This window comes from Barbus barbus (assembly GCF_936440315.1).
Source record: "Barbus barbus genome assembly, chromosome: 10".
NCBI lineage: Eukaryota > Metazoa > Chordata > Actinopteri > Cypriniformes > Cyprinidae > Barbus > Barbus barbus.
The window spans coordinates 995,999-1,016,564 of record NC_136738.1 but is presented as its reverse complement, the minus strand read 5'-3'; the positions used below and the strand labels follow the sequence as shown (position 1 = coordinate 1,016,564).

The window sequence follows — 20,566 nt, the reverse complement described above, 5'->3', positions numbered from 1 at the left end:
CTCACAATACCCTTAATCCACCTGTCTCTCGCTCTGCTCACAGGCTACAGACAGAGGAGAAGAGAGGTGCTGGAGGAAGGATCAGGGACAGAAAGCTGTGCCCATCTCCTGGAGTCAATGCCCTGCGAGGATCCAGTGTGCTTCCTGTGGCAGGTGCAGTCCGAGGGCACTTGTGTGCCCTATGAAGGGAACTGTGGAAATGGAACCAGGACTCAAATTGTGGCTTGCGTCAACTCACAAGGTATACAATCAAAATACTTGTATTTATTGGAATTGCATATGTGTATACACTAGCATTCAAAACTCATATATTTGAGCGATTGTGAACAGGTTTGTTATGCAGGCCAAGTTGCACGCCATGAGGGTAATACACTAGTTTAAGGGTGTTGAAGTAAGGAATAATTGACGACGGACCGTTGAATTCTTGGAAAACAATGCATACCCGAGGTGGTGATGCGGCTGTTACACCTAAGGTGTGCATTATTTTCTAATAATTCTACTGACCGAAGTAAATTATTCCGCTTATACTATGGTTACCACACCTCAAGACATCGATCAGAGGATATATTTCAAAGCATTTGTCTGGTTTTTCTACCTAAAACACTGTTGTGAGTAGGATTCATTTCTTCCGCATCTCATCCAACGCCTCTGTCGCAAATTCCAACACGTCATTTAAGACCTAGTAACGGAGGACTGAGCCGTTCATAGCAGACTAATGCAGTTAATAACTAAGTTATGAGAGAGAGAGAGAGAGAGAGAGAGAGAGATTACCTCTGTGAGTCTGTGCAGCTCTCAGAAGTGTTCGGCAGCAATGTCTCTAGTAATAGTGAAACTTTAAGTTCATTTTCTTCTCGAATTGCGCCGTTGTTGTTACCTCGCTTGTGAGAAGTCATGTAGCTTTTAAGTGTTAAACTATACTGATAAAATCGTCAGAGTAGCACTAACATTAGCGCGTATGTTAGCGTGTGTGCAAACTGTATATGTGTGTCTATGAGGGAGAGAGAGCGGGAGAGATAGAATATGTGCTTTCCGTACATAATAAAACGTAATTTTGTGGCAAAAACATGGAAATGGTCTGTTGTTTTTATCCTATTGTTTACTGTATTTATTTGTTTGGTCAGTGTCGTTGTGGGTTTTGCTTCTTTTGCTGTATTATACTGTAAGGACCATCATTTGGCGAAGTGATCCGGACATGTAATGCGGTCAAGAGCTGCCTGGAACTACGTTCGCTGTGCATTTCCCTGAAAATAATTGCACACTTTAGAACTTTTGTCAGCCAATCAGATTCAAGCATTCAACGGCCCCATAGTATAATAAAGCATAAGCAACAGTAATAGTGCTGTAAAATAAATTGTCATATCAGAACGATTCTAATATCCACCCATAGCAAAATGATTGCATTATTTTTACAGAAGATAGTAATGCAAAAATGTGACCTTGGAGCACAAAAGCAGTCTTAAGTCGCTGGGTTATATTTGTAGCAATAGCCAAAATGCATGGGTCAAAATTATAGATTTTTCTTTTCATGCCAAAAATCATTAGGATATTAAGTAAAGATTATGTTCCATGAATATATTGTGTAAATTTCCTACTGTAAATATATCAAAACTTCATTTTTGATTAGTAATATGCATTGCTAAGAACTTAATTTGAACAACTTTAAAGGTGATTTTCTCAATATTTAGATTTTTTTGCACCCTCAGATTCCAGATTTTCAAATAATTGTATCTCAGCCAAATATAGTCCTATCCTAACAATATCAATTCCATATATCAACTGAAAGCTTATTTACTCATCTTTCAGATGATGTATAAATCTCAATTTCAAAAAATTGACCCTTATGACTGGTTTTGTGGTCCAGGGTCACAAATGTTTAGCTAGTGTCTGTGTATTCCATTAGAACTCTGGATGATTTGTATACCTATATTATTGATATTATTGAGAGTGATCTAATAAAGAAAAGGCTTTTAAAAGCAGCATGCACATCAGCTCATGTCATGTGTGTGTCACAGTTTTCAGTGCATCATCAGTTTCATCAGTGCATTACACCAGCTGATGTGTGGCTATAGAGCTGTCTGAACATGTTTCTCTCCGCAGCATGCTTTGGAGATCACTTAGTCTGACCCATTTTAACCAAGCTTTGTAATTTATGAGAGATGCCACGAAGATGAATCCAATAAGGTGAACTTGATGAAGCCTTAGCGAGACCCTAATAGCCCATCTTTACAATCTGTGAAACTAATTGCAGCCTTTTTGCATGTTTTATTATTGTGTCATAATAGATTAAGGGTGGATATATTAAGTAGGCTGGGAAGAATCCAGTTAAGTTAACTAATTAATGTTCCTGAGGAGAATAGACGCACAGGTCTGAAAGGTACGGGTGTTTGAAACGGGCATAATTAGATCCAGATATTTGTCTCATAATTCTTAAAAACACATCAGATGTGTGATCTTACGTTAACACCAGTGTCAAATACTCTATTTGATCTTCTCCACACCTCAATTGATAAGCTAATTGATGCAATTTGACACAATCAGGTGTTTTGGCGGATGAGAAAGAGACCTATTATTTTTTAGTTTGTGAATTCATTATTTCAGACTCGATGACTATAAAGGGCCTCGGTGTTATTATACAAATTTGGTTTGACCTCATTTTCAGAAGAGCAGCTTTCTCATTTGAATACAATGCTGCTATGTGAAATTTAATTACCCAGTATTTATAGGTAAAACAAATTTGTGTTGCAAAGAAGTGAGTAATCATATCTAACAGCATCAAAATGGCTCTCTTGATTTTGATAATTATGTTGATGAGAAGTCTGGTTAAATTAAGCGTGAAGTGTCTCCTTCGCTCTATTGTTTAACCTTTCAGCCCAAATCTAAGAAAGAGACTGACAGAGTAATGAAGGTTTTTTGGGCACGTGTTGTTTTCAGTGTATCTTTCTTGACTTCCTTTTGCCAGAGTTAATTGGGCTCTGGAGGACATATCTTCTGTTTCTGCTTTATTTCCCAAGAATGAGCATATTGATGCATGGACATCGGGGTCTGTTCCATTCTGACCATGAGAAGGGGCATTTTTCTCTACACTGATGTTCAGACTGCTCCAGTTTACTGGCCAGTTAAAGCTCATTGCATAGTGATCTATACCCCTCTCTTCTGTATTCAAGGCCAGGACGGAACTCTTTTTACAGTCGGGCAGCACTCTTAAGAGACACCTGTCATGCAGTGCACAGCCTGATTGAAATCCAGCTACAGCCTTGAATGCCTTCGCACATCTCTAGAGTATGTACACTCTGGACTACTGGACTTTTAACTATCTGCATAAAGTCTGGTCAACACTGCAGATCATTTTGCCCCAAGAACTGCCTGTTTAAACAGAAAGTCACCATTAGATTGACATGAATCAATCAAGTTCCCAACATCGGTTTGCTTCATTTATGTCATGTTTAGGGGTGTTTATAGATACTTATTTTTAAACAACTGAGAGCAAAATAGAATAAGCTGCTCATGGATATCTTCTTTTTTAAATATTTTAGTTTGTTTGTTGTAGTCATAGTCAGAATTTCATAGTTTAGTTACAAGTTGAGGGGGTTAATTAACTCGTTAAACCTGTGTTTGTTCCATGTTTTGCTTTAGTATGTGCAGCTCAAGGTGGTCAGTCTGCGACATTATTGACTATGATTGGAGATCAGACATATTACAGATTTGTCTTCAATAACATTTTTAATGCATTATATCTTACAATGGGTTTTTTTTCAATGTTTAATTATCGTTATAAACATTTTTTGTATTCTTGGTATCACTGACGAAATCAAAAAGTCTTTGCTAACAAACTTTTTGGGCAGTAATTGCATTGATTAGATTAACACTGACTTGCTGTGAAGTGTCTCAAACAAAATTCCTCAAACTTTTGAAGATTCAAAGCAAGGAATGTGAAAGTTGTACAAATCATGCAACTTTTTGTGCAGCATGTAGTAGCGTGGGAATATGTTTCTAATAGAACAAATAAAAACATCCACACTGAATAGAAGTGGACTGCTATATCAGCTGGTATTTTAGCATTTTTTAATTATTAGTAAGTGTTTCTGTCTGTACAATAAATGTCAGAAGCAGGACTTTTAAAATTATAGCACTGGGACCTTTATTTTGATAGCCCTGAGCATATGTGTGCATCTTTTCTGCATAATAAACAATATACAGTATAAGTTTTTTCCTTTTCCAAGTAAATTGTATTAGATAGACATATAGACGGACGGACGGACGGACGGACGGACGACAGACGGACGGACAGACAGACAGACAGACAGACAGACAGACAGACAGACAGACAGACAGACAGACAGACAGACAGACAGACAGACAGACAGACAGACAGACAGACAGACAGATAGATAGATAGATAGATAGACAGACGGACGGATAGATAGACGGACGGACGGATAGATAAGATAGATGGATGGATGGATGGATGGATGGACGGACGGACGGATAGATAGATAGATAGATAGATAGATAGATAGATAGATAGATAGATAGATAGATAGATTTGATATAAAGATTTTGAGCAGTTTATGTGCAAGCTTCTACTGAAAATTGTGTTCACCGACATGGGATTTTCAATTTGACGAATGAACAGCTTGAATTGTCCAGGATCCATCTCTTAGATGCACAGCAGCATGGAATAACTCCAGGGAACAAAATAAAGAAGACAGCACTTTTATAATAGCTACTGCGAAGCATTCTATCAAAGTCAAAGAATCTCCTGTTTCAGTGGAATTAAATAATGTTTCTGATCCTGGTGCTGCAGTAACCTCCCTGTGTGAACTTCTCCATATGTCCAGACCTTTAGATCTCCAGCAGCTAACCCACACTGTGGGCAGTCTAATAAGGGCTCTTGTCAGCGAGGATCTCTGAACATCAGCTCCAGGTGTTTCTGCTTGCCAGTTTCTCTTAAGTGTTCAACTCCGTCGGGCAAACGAGGAGTGGCAGTTTCCATCTCTGGACTCTGTAGCAATTCCGCATTTCCTTAAAGGAATTCAAATAGACTAGCGAAGTCCTCCGAGAAACAGAATTTGTTCATTATTTTCGCAGCACTTCAGATTCAGTGTGCAGCCCCCGTGTTCATTTACTCTGATGACAGAAGCTCTGTTACACCATGATGTGAAGTGAAAAAAGTCATAAATAAAGCAATTCCTCTGGCAGCTGTGAATGTTTTACTGCATCCTATTAGAAATGCTTTTATTTATTTTTCACTTTCCTTAACATTTTCATACCTCCAGCTTCGCAGTGCTGACAGCACGATTGAGTCTGTGTCAGTTAGCGGCAGTGTGATGCCACATCTGAAGTTCTGCAGCATTAGAGCTCGTGTGTCAGTCAACGTGCTTCAGCCGAGGCCAATCTCTAAAGCGACATATTGAGGAAGTCAGTCATTTAACTTTGTGTCAGCAGCACGTTACTCAAATGCATTGAATCCTGTGGTAGTGCTTGTAATTTTATGCTGGTTTATGACCTCAGCGTTGTAGTTCTCCAGAACTGCCAGAAATTCAATATAGTATCAGGACCAAGGTCACCTTCTTTCTATGTTTTTATTTTCTCCTTTTCCTCCTTAAATTTACAGCAGGCTAAAATCATTGTGACCTCTAGCTAATCAACGGCAGAATCTCAGTGTAAACCCGTCAAACCCGACTCTTTAATCGATACATATAGGGCTAGATCGGCGACTGGTAGATAGATGTGAGAAAATCAATTACAAAATACATGTGACATGCACAACATGTTGCTATTATCTCAGTTTTGTATTTATGTTGCTTTCTATCTGAGGTCTTAGTATTAATGAAATCTTTCATCTTTTCACATGTTTGCTGATATCTTGACTGTGCCCATCCAATATTACATGTCAAGTGTACATAAGTTATTACTAGTGCTGTCAAAGTTCATATATTAATGCATGCAGTTTATCAAATGTTTAATTTATTATTTATTTTTATATATGTGACCCTGGACCACAAACCAGTCTTAAGTCGCTGGGGTATGTTTGTAGCAATAGACAAAAATACATTGTATGGGTCAAAATTTTTATTTTATGCCAAAAATCATTAGGATATTAAGTAAAGATCATGTTCCATGAATAAATTTATAAATTTACTACTGTAAATATATCAAAACTTAATTGTTGATTACATTTATGCATTTAGCATACGCTTTTATCCAAAGCGACTTACATTGCATTCAAGTTACAGTTTTTACATTTTATCAGCTCTTGCTTTCCCTGGGAATCGAACCCATGACCTTGACGTTGCTAGCGCCATGCTCTACTATTTGAGATACAGGAAAGGTTTAGTAATATGCATTGTTAAGAACTTCATTTGAACAACTTTAAAGGTGATTTTCTCAGTGTTTAGATTTTTTTTGCACCCTCAGATTCCAGATTTTCAAATAGTTGTATCTCAGCCAAATATTGTTCTATCCTAACAAACCATACATCAATGGAAATATTATTTATTCAGCTTTCAGATGATATATAAATCTCAATTTCGAAAAATTTACACTTATGACTGGTTTTGTGGTCCGGGGGCACATATATATTTTACATTGTATAATGTTTACACTTTAACTGAACGGTGAGTTCAATTTATACAATGGTTAGTTAAATTATAAATTAATTTTTAAATCAAACCAAGACGTACCGTTTAACAAGTTGCATGCTTTGTCCTGCGAAAAAAGTCAAAAAGTGAAGTCTCACCCATAAAGTGTGAGGAAAGTTATTTTAGAATTGAAGTATCATATATTTGCATTTCTGTATTGGGTTTTAATGCTGTATGAGAAATGTTATTTGTTTGTTGTGCAAGTTAGACAAGGAAACAGGTTTTCAAGGAAATAGGGAAAACTGCATACTGATGTACATTTTAATGTAATAACTTCTCATAGTCACTCAGCCTGTTAGGAGCTACAAATACAATTAAAGTGGTGGGGTTTACCATTCACAGACGCTGAGCGTGAAGCATCAGTTTAATGTTGAAAGAGAGCGAGGTAAGATGAAGTTGCAAATCATTTAATATCAGTCAACTGTTTTACGATAGAAATGTTAAATGACCCCGACAACTATATCCAATGATGCAAACTACTTGATTTTTTTTCTCAAATATGGCCTTTTTGAGAGTGAGAGAGAGATGTGACTTGTCTGCGTCTGTGTCTCTCTCTACAAACAATGAAGCTGAGTTTAGTTACTTAAAAAACAGCAATTTTACCCCCTCGTTGCTAAGAAATATTATGTAGCAACTCGATTAATAAAAGTTGCATGGCAGCACTGACAAGAAGTTTATGAGCTTCTGAATGTTACTTTTTGCACAGAGTGATCTCCGATATTGGCACAGTGGTTAATCAGAAAAATTAAAAATGGCACGTCATGCAGAAAAGGTTCAAGTTCAAGTTCAGGTTCAAGTTTATTTGTATAGTGCTTTTTACAATACAATTTGCAGCTCAATGCAGCTCGAATGTGTCCTCACTTGCACTCAAAGGTAGACACAAATCCGCCATTTAAGCAAGTAACAGTGAAACAATGGTAATGTGTGTGACTAGAGTATTAGCAATGTAAGCGAGAGCGAGTCTATATCAGGGGTTGCCGACCCCTGATATAGACACACGTCCTCTTCCAGGCGGTTTCATAACATTTTATGTTGACTGGAAATTCTTAATTATTGCCCTGCTGGTGGAAATGGGAATTTTCACCGCTCTAGCTCATTTCTTAAAGCCACTTCACTAATTTGTGAAGCTCAATTATCTTTTTCTGCACATCAGAAATATATTCTTTGGTTTTTCTCATTGTGATGGATGATTAAGGGAATTTGGGCTTTGTATTCACTCCTATTTATATTTCTGTGAAACAGGAAGCCATGGATGGATAATTTCTTGTTCATAATCACCCTGGAGTGCTCAAAATTGTGAATATGAATGGGAATATACTTCAGAGATATTTTACTCATAAGAATTTCTAGAAGTGCCAATAATTGTATCCAATTTGTATTTGAGAAAAAACATTTATTTCATAATTAAATTCTTATTATCCAATGAAAGGTTAGATTTTTGTGATTTTAAAAAAAAATAAAAGATCAAAAGGATTAACAAGGCAGATTAATTTTCACAGCCTTCTTTGATCATATTTACCAAGGGTGCCGATATTTTTGGCCATGACTGTGTAAGAACTACATTGACAACACACACTACAGCACAAATGCACCATCATACTGTTGTGTTTTATAAGACTTGGAGCCCCTGGGATTAGTTTTTTTTTATTCTCCATCTGGCCCATCACACATTCTTTAGTCATTTCTGCCGTTCAAATGCTAATAACATTTGCCAGGCAGCCACGTGGGGTGACAGGATGATGTGCTGATCAATGAGAACTGTAATCTATGCAGCAGATTAGAGGTTTGCCGCTGTGTGGTCTGTCCCAATAAGGCCATTTATCTCCTCTGAGCATGGTGTAATCAGGGGTGCGTTTGATGGATCTCACAACATCTTGCCTCTCTCTGCTCAGAGCTGGAGAAAAGCACGTGGCACTTCATGGATGAGCGCTGAGCTTTGTGCTTCTTTCAGGGAGGACCAGTTTAGACACAGGCTGGTAAAACTGGTGAATAAGGCCCTATTTGGACAGAATTAGTTTTACATTGGAAGGTGGTGTATTAATTATTAAAGCTTGTCCCTGATTTTAATCTTTGTCTCTAATTACAGACTGCACTTTTCTGTGCTGGTAAAGATTATAGCTTCTTTTACTTTCTGTAAAACAATCTGAAAAAGTAACCAAAAATCATAGCAGTTGTAAGGACATGCTAATAAAAGCCTTTAAATCTGCTCTAAGCAGCCCATGTCCAGCATTTAAGTGTATTAAGTAGACATTTGTCAGTGAAAAGACACATTCATGACTTTTTCTGAGAGATAACGCTTGCTGTTCCGAATGGACATTAGAATGCAAAGCATACAGGGTTTTTTGTCCTGAGTTTTTATTGAAAAGATGGTAGACTGTACAGCCTTGACACTTGCAAGAGGAAAAGAGGGAAATTCATTTCATATTGTTCTTTATTGTACAGGACCCATGTAGAGAAAGAAGAAAGGATTCTGATTTATTTTGCTTTGAAAAATGAGAAAAGTAGACTACAGAAATATGTAATTTAGTGATTATGTGATTTGTGAGCAGAATGATTGTGAAAGATCAAGTGGTAAGGTTTATGTTTGTTCAGACTGTGCTACCTGTCTACAGTAAAAGCAACAAAGACTAAACACATACATTCTGTTGATTTTTTTGCGTGAATTCAGCAAGGATGCATTAAAAATATAACAAATGACAGTTAAGACATTTATAATGTTTAGAATGTTTTTTTGGTTTCAAATAAATGCAGAAAATATTATATAAACTCGCAATTGTGAGTTATAAAGTCAGAATTGAGAGAGATAAACCCACAATTGTGAGATATAAATTCACAACTGTGAGTTACAAACTCCAGTTCTAGGAGAAAAAAGGACTAACATTTTCTCAGATAACTCGCATTTCTGACTTTTTCTTTTTTTTTTTTTTTTTTTGAGTTTGAGTTTTTTTTGAGTAATATGCATTGCTAAGAACTTTGGATTTTTTTGCACCCTCAGATTCCAGATTTTTTAAATAGTTGTATCTCAGCCAAATATTGTCCTATCCTAACAAACCATACATCAATGGAAAAATGATTTATTCAGCTTATTTATAAATCTCAATTTCCAAAAATGATTCTTATGACTGGTTTTGTGGTCCAGTGTCAAAAATGCTCCTGGGTGCCATTCTGGGCGATTTTTATAGACATGGCTTATCCAAACATCCAGAGTAAATTGCTTTATAGACATTTCCTAAATCAAATCCCATTCAAGGTTTAAGGAAATCTTGCAAGTTAAAACACTTGATTGGAGACACCGTCATCCAAAACACCACATATTTCAGCGACCAGCTTCAGAACGCTTTTCCTTTCAGCAGGAAGCACATTAGTTAAAATAACAGCACTGTTTGACCCTTGCAGCATCAGTAAGAGTCCTCTGCATAACAGAGGTGGACATGTGCTAAAAGAGCGAAGAAGACGGTGGACACAGTTTTACTTTGTACAGCTTCTTGGTTGTCACTTAGTAAGTGATGTGTCAGGCCAGTTTTGGACGGTTCTAAATTATGAGTGTTGCGAGTTAGCTGACATGATTGAGTGCATCGATGCAATTTCACTGCGGGTGACCAAAAAACACTGTATCACACTGATGCTTTCTGCGCTCTGACCTTAATTCCATCTCAAAATTGAATGTTCAAGCTTTCAAATAAAGGTTCAACTTAAAAATTCAACTTTGAAAGGGCAATCCACACTGCATGATAACACTGGTCAGTTTAGAGAGGTGCAAATCAGAGGGAAACACAATGGCACTTGGACTCGCATGCTAGTGTGATATTATTATATTTTCGAGAGCAAGTTTCCAGTGATAAACACCCATATATTACTGATTCAGGAAGGACCTGGAGCTGAGATCCATTTACAGTTTCTCCACACATGCCAGGTGCTTTCTGATTTTCAGGCATTCCTCACTCAGCCTGTTCTAATGCAGGGTAGATGCACACCCCACATTTTTCCACTTAACTTTTTATAATACGTGTATGACTGGCAGCTGTGTTTGGGTGGTTGAGCAGAGAAAATTTACGGCTGCTCTCTGCTAAATCCGTCTATACAGAAGAGTGCCTGTTCCATGACTAGTTATTCACTTTCCTTCATTGTTATATTAGATGATAATGAGGTTTAGAGCTTCAACTCTATAGTTAATGGCCACTTATAGCTTAGTGCGTCTGTATGAAGAATGTATGAGGTAAACCAACAAGAGCTACCTTGTGGACTTTTGAAAAGCAGTCTATTGAACACAAGGCATCATTTTGAGATTGCAACATTTCATTGAACCATCCTGTTTTTCAGTAAAAAATATCCACTAATTAGGGAAGCAAAATTTGAAATCATAAGTGAAGAAACATGAATATATGTATGGTAACACATTAGAATAGGGAACACTTATTCACTATTAACTACGACTTTTCCCTCAATAAACTCTTAATTTGCTGCTTATTAATAGTTAGTAAGGTAGTTGTTAAGTTTAGGTGTTGGGTAGAAAAAGGTAATGCGGAATAAGGCATTAATATGTGCTTCATTACTACTAATAAATGGCTAATATTCTAGTAATATGCATGCTAATAAGCACCTAGTTAAGAGACCCTAAAATAAAGTGTTACCCACTTTAGTGTAGGGACCAGTTCTCACTTTTAACTAGTTGCTTATTAGCATGCATATTACTAGCATAGTGGCTGTTTATTAGTACTTACTGTATAAAGTACATATTCTGTATCAACATATTCTACACTTTAATAAACTAAACAGCTACCTTATCAAATATTAATAACCAGTAATTAGGAGTTTTTTGAGGCAAAAGTCATAGTTAATAGTTAATGAATAGTGAGAATTAGACCTTAAAATATCATATTTATGTATAAATTATTTGTTAAACACGTGTGTGTGTGTGTGTGTCATTTTGTTTTTACGATATTAGTTTTTTCAGAAAATATGAAGAAAAAAATTGCATTTCTTCTGGCTATTCATGAAGCAGTTGTTAAACTGAATGTTTCTTTACTTGCTCAGAGCCATTACTTATCATTACATTTCCTAATTTGGTTTAGTTTTTTAATACGGTTTGATCAAGAAGCAGTTTTGGCAGTTTCATGGGTATGGCATGAGCCCCCAGTGAAGCATGTGTGGGACACAGATGGGTTTTCATCAGTGCCTTTATTATGTTAGAACGAGGCCGACAGCCGCCCAACTGTTCCAGGGTTGTTTCACGTCGTGGACCTCAGACAGCCTTTAGGCAGTACAAGAGCTGCTCCCGCACTAATGCAGAGTGTTGTCAAGTCTTACATTTCTTTCAGGAAATTCATGTTGCTGTCTCCAAGCGTTTGAAGAAGCCTTTAAGAAATGAACCACAGAGCTTTGTGCTTAAAATAGTTGAACGACTTAACCTTACCTTAAAGGAGTCTTAAGGCAGAATTATGATTGGAAAGATTATAAGTGTCTTTAAATCCATATGAGACGACAAGCCTGGATAACTCTGCTATTTGAAATGGATCAGAGGAGAGGGTTGGAACTCGTGGGCTATCGGTTTTCTCTCTGACTGTGTGATCAGTCAAAGTGCCGGTTATCAGTGGGTCTGATCAATGCAGGTGACACTAATCTGGTAAATGACCTTCTGCCTGCGTGTCAGGATTGTCAATATCTGGACGGAGGTGAACTAATTCTGATCAATTCTCAAAATCATCTCTTACTCACAGGTGAAGTCTTGGCTTTAAACCCTAAAGCTCTTAATAGTCAAAGAACTGACAGATTGAGATGTCATTTTTAATTTGTACAAAAATACAAAATACTCACTTTTTTCATATATTAAGTGCATTTACTACTTATCATCATTAGGAATCAAATATAAATATTTTGAGAATATTTTATCAGAATCTTTTTTTTTAAACTGTTAAAAACAAATCTGTTGCTCGTTTAATCTTCATAGAAGTTTTAAAAGAAACAAAATGTGGCACATTTACTTCTAACAGTCAGTGAGAGAGTGTAAAACAAATCTATTGTATATGTATTATGTATGTATTTTGTAGAAAATTAACAAAAAAATAGAAAGAAAATATATATGAAAATGTATGAATATATACAGTGAAGATCAAAATTGCAGAACAATTTATAAACACTTTATTTTCTGAAGTGTTAATTGCTCAATAGTTGAAGGACAATTATCTGTGGGTATATCACTGTTCTACTAGTATGTTTTACACCTTTAGTTATGTATAAGAGCTTTATTTCTATCGCTCACTCACTCTGAAAAATAAGATTCAAAAAGGATTTACATTCACTCTGCAACTCTACTCTATAAGAGGCACATTTCCTGCTGCAGAAATCATCTCTCAAACATGACACTTCTTCCTCCAGCATTTACTGACTTCCTCTCGTTTCCCATCGGGCCCAAATAAATTAAACTTGCTCCGATCACTAATAAAGTTTGACCAGTTCTTCTCTGTCCACACAGCAAGTCCCCAGCAAGACGCTGAATGTCGAGACAGATCCTTACACTGTTCAGCACTGAAATGGCAAGCAATTGGAAAGTCATCCTAACAGAAATGCTGTCAGTTGAATAAGTTTTGTCAGCTAATTAAGGAAACTTTATTTTAAGGTCCAGTTCTCGCTATTAACAAACCACCTTCAACCAACTTCAACTCTTGCCTCAATAAACTCCTAATTTGCTTCTTATTAATAGTTAGTAAGGTATTTGTAGTTATTGGGTAGGATAAATGATGCATAATAAGACAATGTAGAATAAATTCCTTATAAGTACTAATAAATGTCAGTCCTCTGTCGTGTGTGTCATGTGTTCCCGCCTCATGTTTCCATATTTGGTTTGTTTCCTGTCCTTGTTATATGTAATCATTAGTTAATTTTTGTCCAGCTGTGTTTGTCTAATTGTCTATGATTATCCCTTGTATATTAGTCCTGTCTGTTCAGTTGGATTTCATCTGGTCTACTCGTTACCCCTGGTGTTTCCTGTCTGTAAGCCTTGCCTTGTCCTGCCATGTCTTGTCCTGATGTCTACATTAAAGACTATTATTTGAGTTCACGTCCTCGTCTGCGTGTTCCTGTTTCCTCCTCGTGTGTGCACCGTGACAATAAACAGCAAATATGTTAATAATATGCATGCTAATAGGCAACTAGTTAATAGTGAGAATCGTTCCCTATACTAAAGTGTTACCAAGGAAATTAGCACCAGGTGTCAGATTAACATCAATAACTGGGAGGTATCTAAAAGTGAAAGATTTATTTTTTTAAGTGTCGTCTTTATTATTATTTTTTTATACTGTGCAGAATATTAGGATAACGTGGTAACACTTTATTTTAGGGTTTTAGGGTCAACTAGTTGCTTATTAGCATGCATATTACTAGAATATTAGCCATTTATTAGTAGTAATGAAGCACATATTAATGCCTTATTCTACATCCCTATACCTAAACTTCACAACTACCTTACTAACTATTAATAAGCAGCAAATTAAGAGTTTATTGAGGGAAAAGTCGTAGTTAATAGTGAATAAGTGTTCCCTATTCTAGTGTGATACCGATAACTTTAAATAGGACTAAGCACTGACCTTTAAATTTAGGAAACTGTAGGTTGTTGTGTAATTTTGATCTCAACGCCCCATGGTGGCACGGCATAGATCATAAACCCCGCTCCCTCAATGTAAATGAATGAGTGTGAGCCAAATCAAAAATATTTTGCCCAAAGATGATTTTTGTCATTTTAGGTAGGTTTGTTCTTATTACTCTGATGTACAGTATGTTCATTCAAGTGTTCATTATTCTTATAAGTTTGATTAGTTTGTTTGATGGCATAAAAACAGGGTGTAGCGTCATGAATGCGCGCTCGTGATTGAGTCTGTGGGGGTTTGACCTCGCTATCACTATTGTGCATATCTCCAAATGACATAATGATAGCGGCCATTTCTGGGACATTTTGGCTTTGTTTTTCTACAGAGGAAAGGTGTGTGTGTGTGTGTGTGTGTGTGTGTGTGCGTGTGTATATGGATGTACATATGTGTCACCTCAATATTTATTCATGAATTTTCTTCTTTGGCCCTCATCACATTCAAATATTGAGAAAAACCGACATGTGTCACTTTTCATTCCAACCATAGGTTGTTGTTTGTATTTTAATGACAGCTGTCCTCTGTCTCCCTGACCTTTCTGCTGTGGCTTTACTCAGAAGATTGTTTGAGGTGACACGTTCCACCAATCTGATGTCTTCCAGGGTTATTTTTTGTTCCGGTTCTCTAAAGGTCATAGTTGTGATATCTCTAAGTCTTCCGTCTGTTCTAGAGTGATGATCATATATGACATTTCTCTCCTGCATGTCTGAACATTGTTTTCTTGCTTTGTATTTGTTTACATCATTGATTTACATTGTTCTCAGTCATGTACAGCATTCCTTTATGAGTATCATTAGTTGTTACTGGTATCGATATTAATATAATGCGACAGACTGGATTCAGAGTAAGGTCTGGAGGTCTGACAGGTGGGTTTCCCGTTCTTCATTCACGTTCATCTCCATTATTCTCTCTGGTATGCTGCAGCGCATAAGCAGCCGCTGTTTGTACACACCTCTGTTGATAATGAGGATTCAGTGTTTACATGGACCTTTCAGCATTAATATTTATGTTTTCTTGATGTGACAATGAATACTAAGTGATGTGAGTGGCTGAGCTGGAACAGAAAAGAAAATTGTTCATTTTAAACAGTGTAGTCAGATCTTGTCACTTAATTCTAAATTGCATTGAAACGTAATGCACTAAATCCCTCTGCAAATTAATTTAATCTCTAAAGGTAAGGCAATTTCTTTGATATTAACATACTTTCTACTTACTGTGCAAAGACAGCAGTAAAATAACAAAACACTATGATGCTTTCTACTTTTTTGTTTATCTGAGCAATGCAACTTCTGGCTCAACTAGTCAATGTTTGTTTTTTGATTGTTTTCTTTTTCTTTTATGGCCTAACTTTTTACTCGCTATTGCATTTATGCTTCAAATGACAGAGCTAAATGAAATATAATATAAACAAGTGTGGTTGTACATCAGTAGTTTTATATCAGGGGCAGAGGTGCATTTGTGTGCATTCAATTGGAACGGAGAGTGTGGGTAAAGGCTGTGCTTGAGGAAACATTTCTATATATTAGGATCCCTGACTAATTACAACCACAGCATAGACAGAGAACAAGTTCAAATTCCAGCGCTGACACTGCAACTCATCAGGCTTACACGCTGTAATGAAAGGACAACTCCTGCTCAACAGTTCCTTTCTATTAGCCGCAAGTTATTTTTATACATTTTTAACAAAAGAAAGACTCTTATTAAGTGGTGGGGAGAAAATTGACCATGACAAAAAGCGGTGTCCTCACCTGAAATGTATTTGTGTTTTGTATCTGTTTTGGTACGTTTTTCATTCAGCGAGAATAGGTATGCAAATTATATTGGTAGTTTTTAAAACAACCCACACAGGATGGCTCATTTATCTGAAATTGCTCTGAGCCATGTTATGCTGCTCTGATTGGTAAAGTTTCATTCCAGTAGCTAATTAGTGAATGTCTAATCTAAGCTCAAATGAATTGTACTCATCTTCTGTTGCGTGGACACCTTTAGCCATGCCTCTGTTGGTGCTGCTAATGGTGCACAAATTATACACAGCAGCTTTAAAAATTACAATTATATTTCAACCTCACTTTTTGTTAGAGTTTGAATGATTTCAAGTTTTTTCATTATTATTGTTACTTGAATCATATTTAATTTCAGCTCTCTCAGACTATAAAAATAATACCTATCATCTAATTTACTAGAATTCCTTGTGAGTTGTTAAATGAATGAGTTTGTCCTTGACTCTGCCTGAAAAATGAATGATGATTCAGTCTAACCTTCATCCACATAGAGGAGGTGTTGACTGAGAACAGGTCTTGTGTTACGCTCGTAATGACATTGTCTCAGTTCAGACTTTAATGCTGGATTAAATTAAAGATAGTTTTCTTTCTTTTTTTCACAAAGTATGTTTGTGTCTGTGCTTGCAGGGAAATCAAGGGTTACTCTCTTGATCTCTCTCCCTCCTACTCTTTCATTTGTGTGTGGAGGGTGTTGTACTTTGTGAACAGTGTTGTATGAAATGGTGCACAGATTAAGGGGTGCTCACAAGCAGCACTATTTTATTTATTTTTATTTCTTCTCTCCTTTTAAATGCAAGTGAGCCAAAGAGATTTCAGCCAGGAGGATGTGGTCCTTCCAGTGCTTTTTTGCTCTCTGTGTGGGCTGTTAAGGTTAATTTCCCCAATCTGCATGCACATTTTCATCCAGCTCTCCTGGGGCAAAGTGTTCCTTTCAAACTTTCACAATTATTTCTGATATATTGTATTAGAGAGGGGAAGTGGATTGATTTAGGGAGGTGGGAAGCTGGAATTATTTGATGCCTGCGATCTGACCCATAATTCAGTGCTGTTATTTGGAGCTCTGGTATTATTCTTTCTGCAATTTAACTTATTATAGTTGGGTGTTCAAATTGCCAAGCATCTATTATGGTATTACAGTTTGTGCATTATTCAGAAGAGGAGAATAACAGCCCTGTGCAGTTGGTTAAAATGAAAACATTCGCTGCTTGGTTTTTATTTCTGACTCTTGAACTGTCATTTTTTGCAGTATAATTCCTGTTATTTTCTTTCTCTGGAGCTTTTTGTGAATTTACTGTCGCTTATCACCATTTTTTTCTGCTGTGTGTGTTGGTGTTCAAATTTTTGCAGCATATATTATGTCTAACTTCATGGGAATATGCCATCTCTGTGTAGCTGTTCAACACTATATACTATACTATATATTTAGTTTTGAATGTTGGTGTGATATGAATGACCAGGACTGCATTGGTCAGCCAGCTGCTGGACCAGCATGGACTATACAGTGGTCTGTGAAATGCACTAACAGACTTTTTCGTAATGGGTGATTCTTCAATTAGGTGCAGCTATAACTGCTTTAAGTATTGAAAACTGAAGCATCCTAAAACTGTATTTCATTTACCACATGTGCCAGAGTAAATTTTTGAATTTGCTGTATATATATATATATATATATATTAGATGGATGGATAGATCAGGCCAATTTTGCATTTTTAAAATGATTAAAAATAAGGAAAAGCTAATTGAAAAGATCAAATGATCGAGCTATTGTAAATTTATTTGGGGTTAGTAAGTTTTTTCTTTCTTGATAAGAAATTAATGCTTTTATTTATTACGGATTGATCAAAAGTGACAGTTAAGCCATTACGATATTACATATGATTTATATTTCAAGTTAATGCTGTTCTTTTAAACATTATATTCATAAAAGTATCACTGTTTCCACAAAAGTGTTAAGCTGTTATAGATTCAACATTGATTATAATGATTTTTATCACTGTGAAATCTTCTTATGAAGACTCGAGAAATGGCTGCTGAAATAAATGATGTTTTATTCAAATAGACTGGTTTTATTGTATTTTTGATTAAATAAATGCAGTCCTGGTGAGCATAAGAGACTTCTTTCAAAAGCTTTTAAAAAAATCTTACTGACCCCAAACTTTCGAAAATATAATATCTCACACTTTAGTGCAGGTAATCTGTCTTTCTTTTGTTGATATTTCTCTGCATTGCAGGAGCCAGTAGAAATGCTAATGCGCTCATTTTAGGTGGTCAATGAATCTCCTCAATATCTTGGATCCCTGATATCAGCATCAAGAATAGACCAAATACTTCCTTTTCAAAACCGTCTTTTCATGATGTCGAGATCTCACTGTGAATGAATGGAGGTTTCCGGTTCTGTCTGCAGTTTAAATTGCACTCAGGGGTCCTCCACCTCATACACACAACAGTTATCTTCAAACTCATTGATGTATGGGTCACCAGCAGACTTTGGCAATAGCAGTTTGATTGCCAATAACATGCCTACAGCCCCTCTTTGATGACTCAAGAAGCCTGGTGCTAATAGTTGGAGGCGGAGGGCTGGAGACTCGCCTTGGGGAATATCTTCCATCTATGCCTCATTGAATCAAGAACATCACCCATCTCACGTTCTTAGCCTCTTGACATGGATGCAGTTACAGCAAGGGGAAAAATAAATAGATAACAAATCGGCCCCCGAGTTGTTATTGCTTAACTGCATGTTTGAAAGTGAATGACAAGGTTCAACAGAAATAACGATGCCTCGTCATGAGCGCTGACGTTCTTCACTTATTCAACTTTTTTGGAAATTGATCCGTTATGGTGGTGCGTAAGAACGGTGTGCGCCTGTGTGTTGGGGATGTTTTTTAGGGTTTAATCATTATAGGAAAGTTTGTGTAATCCTAGAGAAGTGAATGGAAGGATTAATGTCTCTCTTTCATGCATGAAATGAGTGTTTTCCTCTCACCAACCTCAGCAGACAGCCCAGCTCTCTTTCTCTTCTGTCTTCTGATAGCTCACTGGCAACCAATAAATTAAATGGCCTTTGGTTCATCCCCTCAAATACCATTTCCTGTTCAAATCTTCCTTCCTGAAGGCAAAAGGAAACAAACTCTGCCATCTTATCAAGCAGTCATTTGTAAAATCAGTGGCAGCACACAAAGCAAATATTTGTGTTGGTTAATTTGTTTGAAGATTGAAGAGCAGACCCTTTTTTGTTGAGGAATTGATGGCATTATCGCTGCAATACGATGTGCAGCTGTAGCTTTGACAGGCTTGATCGTAAGAGTTTGGAGCGTCTTCAGAATATTAGTGTTCAAGACTTGGTTGTGTTCATCATAATGAAATCTAAATTGCCCCCTCTATTTTCATGCTTCCCATTTCAGTGATTGAACACAAAAAGGCTGATGAATCACAACTGTTGATCTCTTATTTGCAGATAAAAAACACTTTGTCTTCATCTAAGTTGCATTGAAATGTGAAAGCAGTGAATATGAGCACATTCATAACGGGAGCCTCTCAATAATCATGATTTACTTTCGTAACACTGAGTTATGTGGTTATTTCATTGAATGGCTTATTCAAAAGTGCATTGAATTTCTGTCTTGAAAAGGTACCATGGGTTTGTGAATAATATGAGTTTTCAAGGCCAATGCTGATATCTAGAGAACATTTAGGTCACAAGTGTGTGTGTGCGTATTCAGCTATATTATCATTATCATATAAGAGTGTTTCCTCGAGGTTTACACCTTTGGGCGGAGGGCATATTTGACGTGACATATTTTCTGACACGTGCTCTCTGTTCACTGGTGGTCACCTGTGAAGGGTCGTATGAAATCCATTTTATTTTGTCCCAAATTTATTTTTTTCTTTCAATTTCGTTTTTTTTCTGTCTTCATTTTTCTGGACTCCTTTATAATTGTTAAATTAAACTTTATTAATCAACAAGCTTGTCTAATTAATTAAAATCTGAAATGTATACAATTTCACATCAATTTATTAAACTTAAAAAATAAATAAAAACATTACCAAATTCTCTGTTTTAGCATGTCTAATAATTTGAATGCATAAAACACCTTAATTCATTCAAATTTATTCTTAAAATAGCCTTATGATTTTTATTTATTTTTTTCCATCAGGAATTCTGTGTTGTGTATTTAAATTTTTCTGATTATCAAATGAAGGCATAATACATTCATTTAATTTATCTTTTAATTATTGAAAATTAAACAAACTTGATTTTTGTCAAAAAAGGGGGTTTACTATTAACAATAAAACATGGAAGAAATTTGTGATTATTCCTTAAATTAAAGTTTTAATAATTTTATATGTAGTATTAGAAGTATTATGTTCATTCTGCTGAATAATATCTCTGGCACAGCGTCTTCAAGTTAAACCAAACTTTTATTTTGACGAGTTGCTGTGAATACCTTTACATTTCTGTGTGATATGAGGCTAGTTTTACTCAAATAAAACAGTAAAATGCTTA

At 36.2% G+C, this 20,566-nt stretch overlaps 1 protein-coding gene across 1 annotated transcript in view; it reads left to right on the top strand.

The window, feature by feature from the left end:
- LOC306876075 (thrombospondin type-1 domain-containing protein 7B-like) overlaps positions 1-20,566 on the top strand; it is a gene marked incomplete at both ends in the record, with an annotated part of 135,190 nt that overhangs the window by 39,209 nt on the left and 75,415 nt on the right. The window contains one exon of the mRNA XM_079426990.1: positions 44-241. Coding sequence (XP_079283116.1) covers positions 44-241 — 198 coding nt within the window. The remainder of the gene's footprint in view (positions 1-43; positions 242-20,566) is intronic.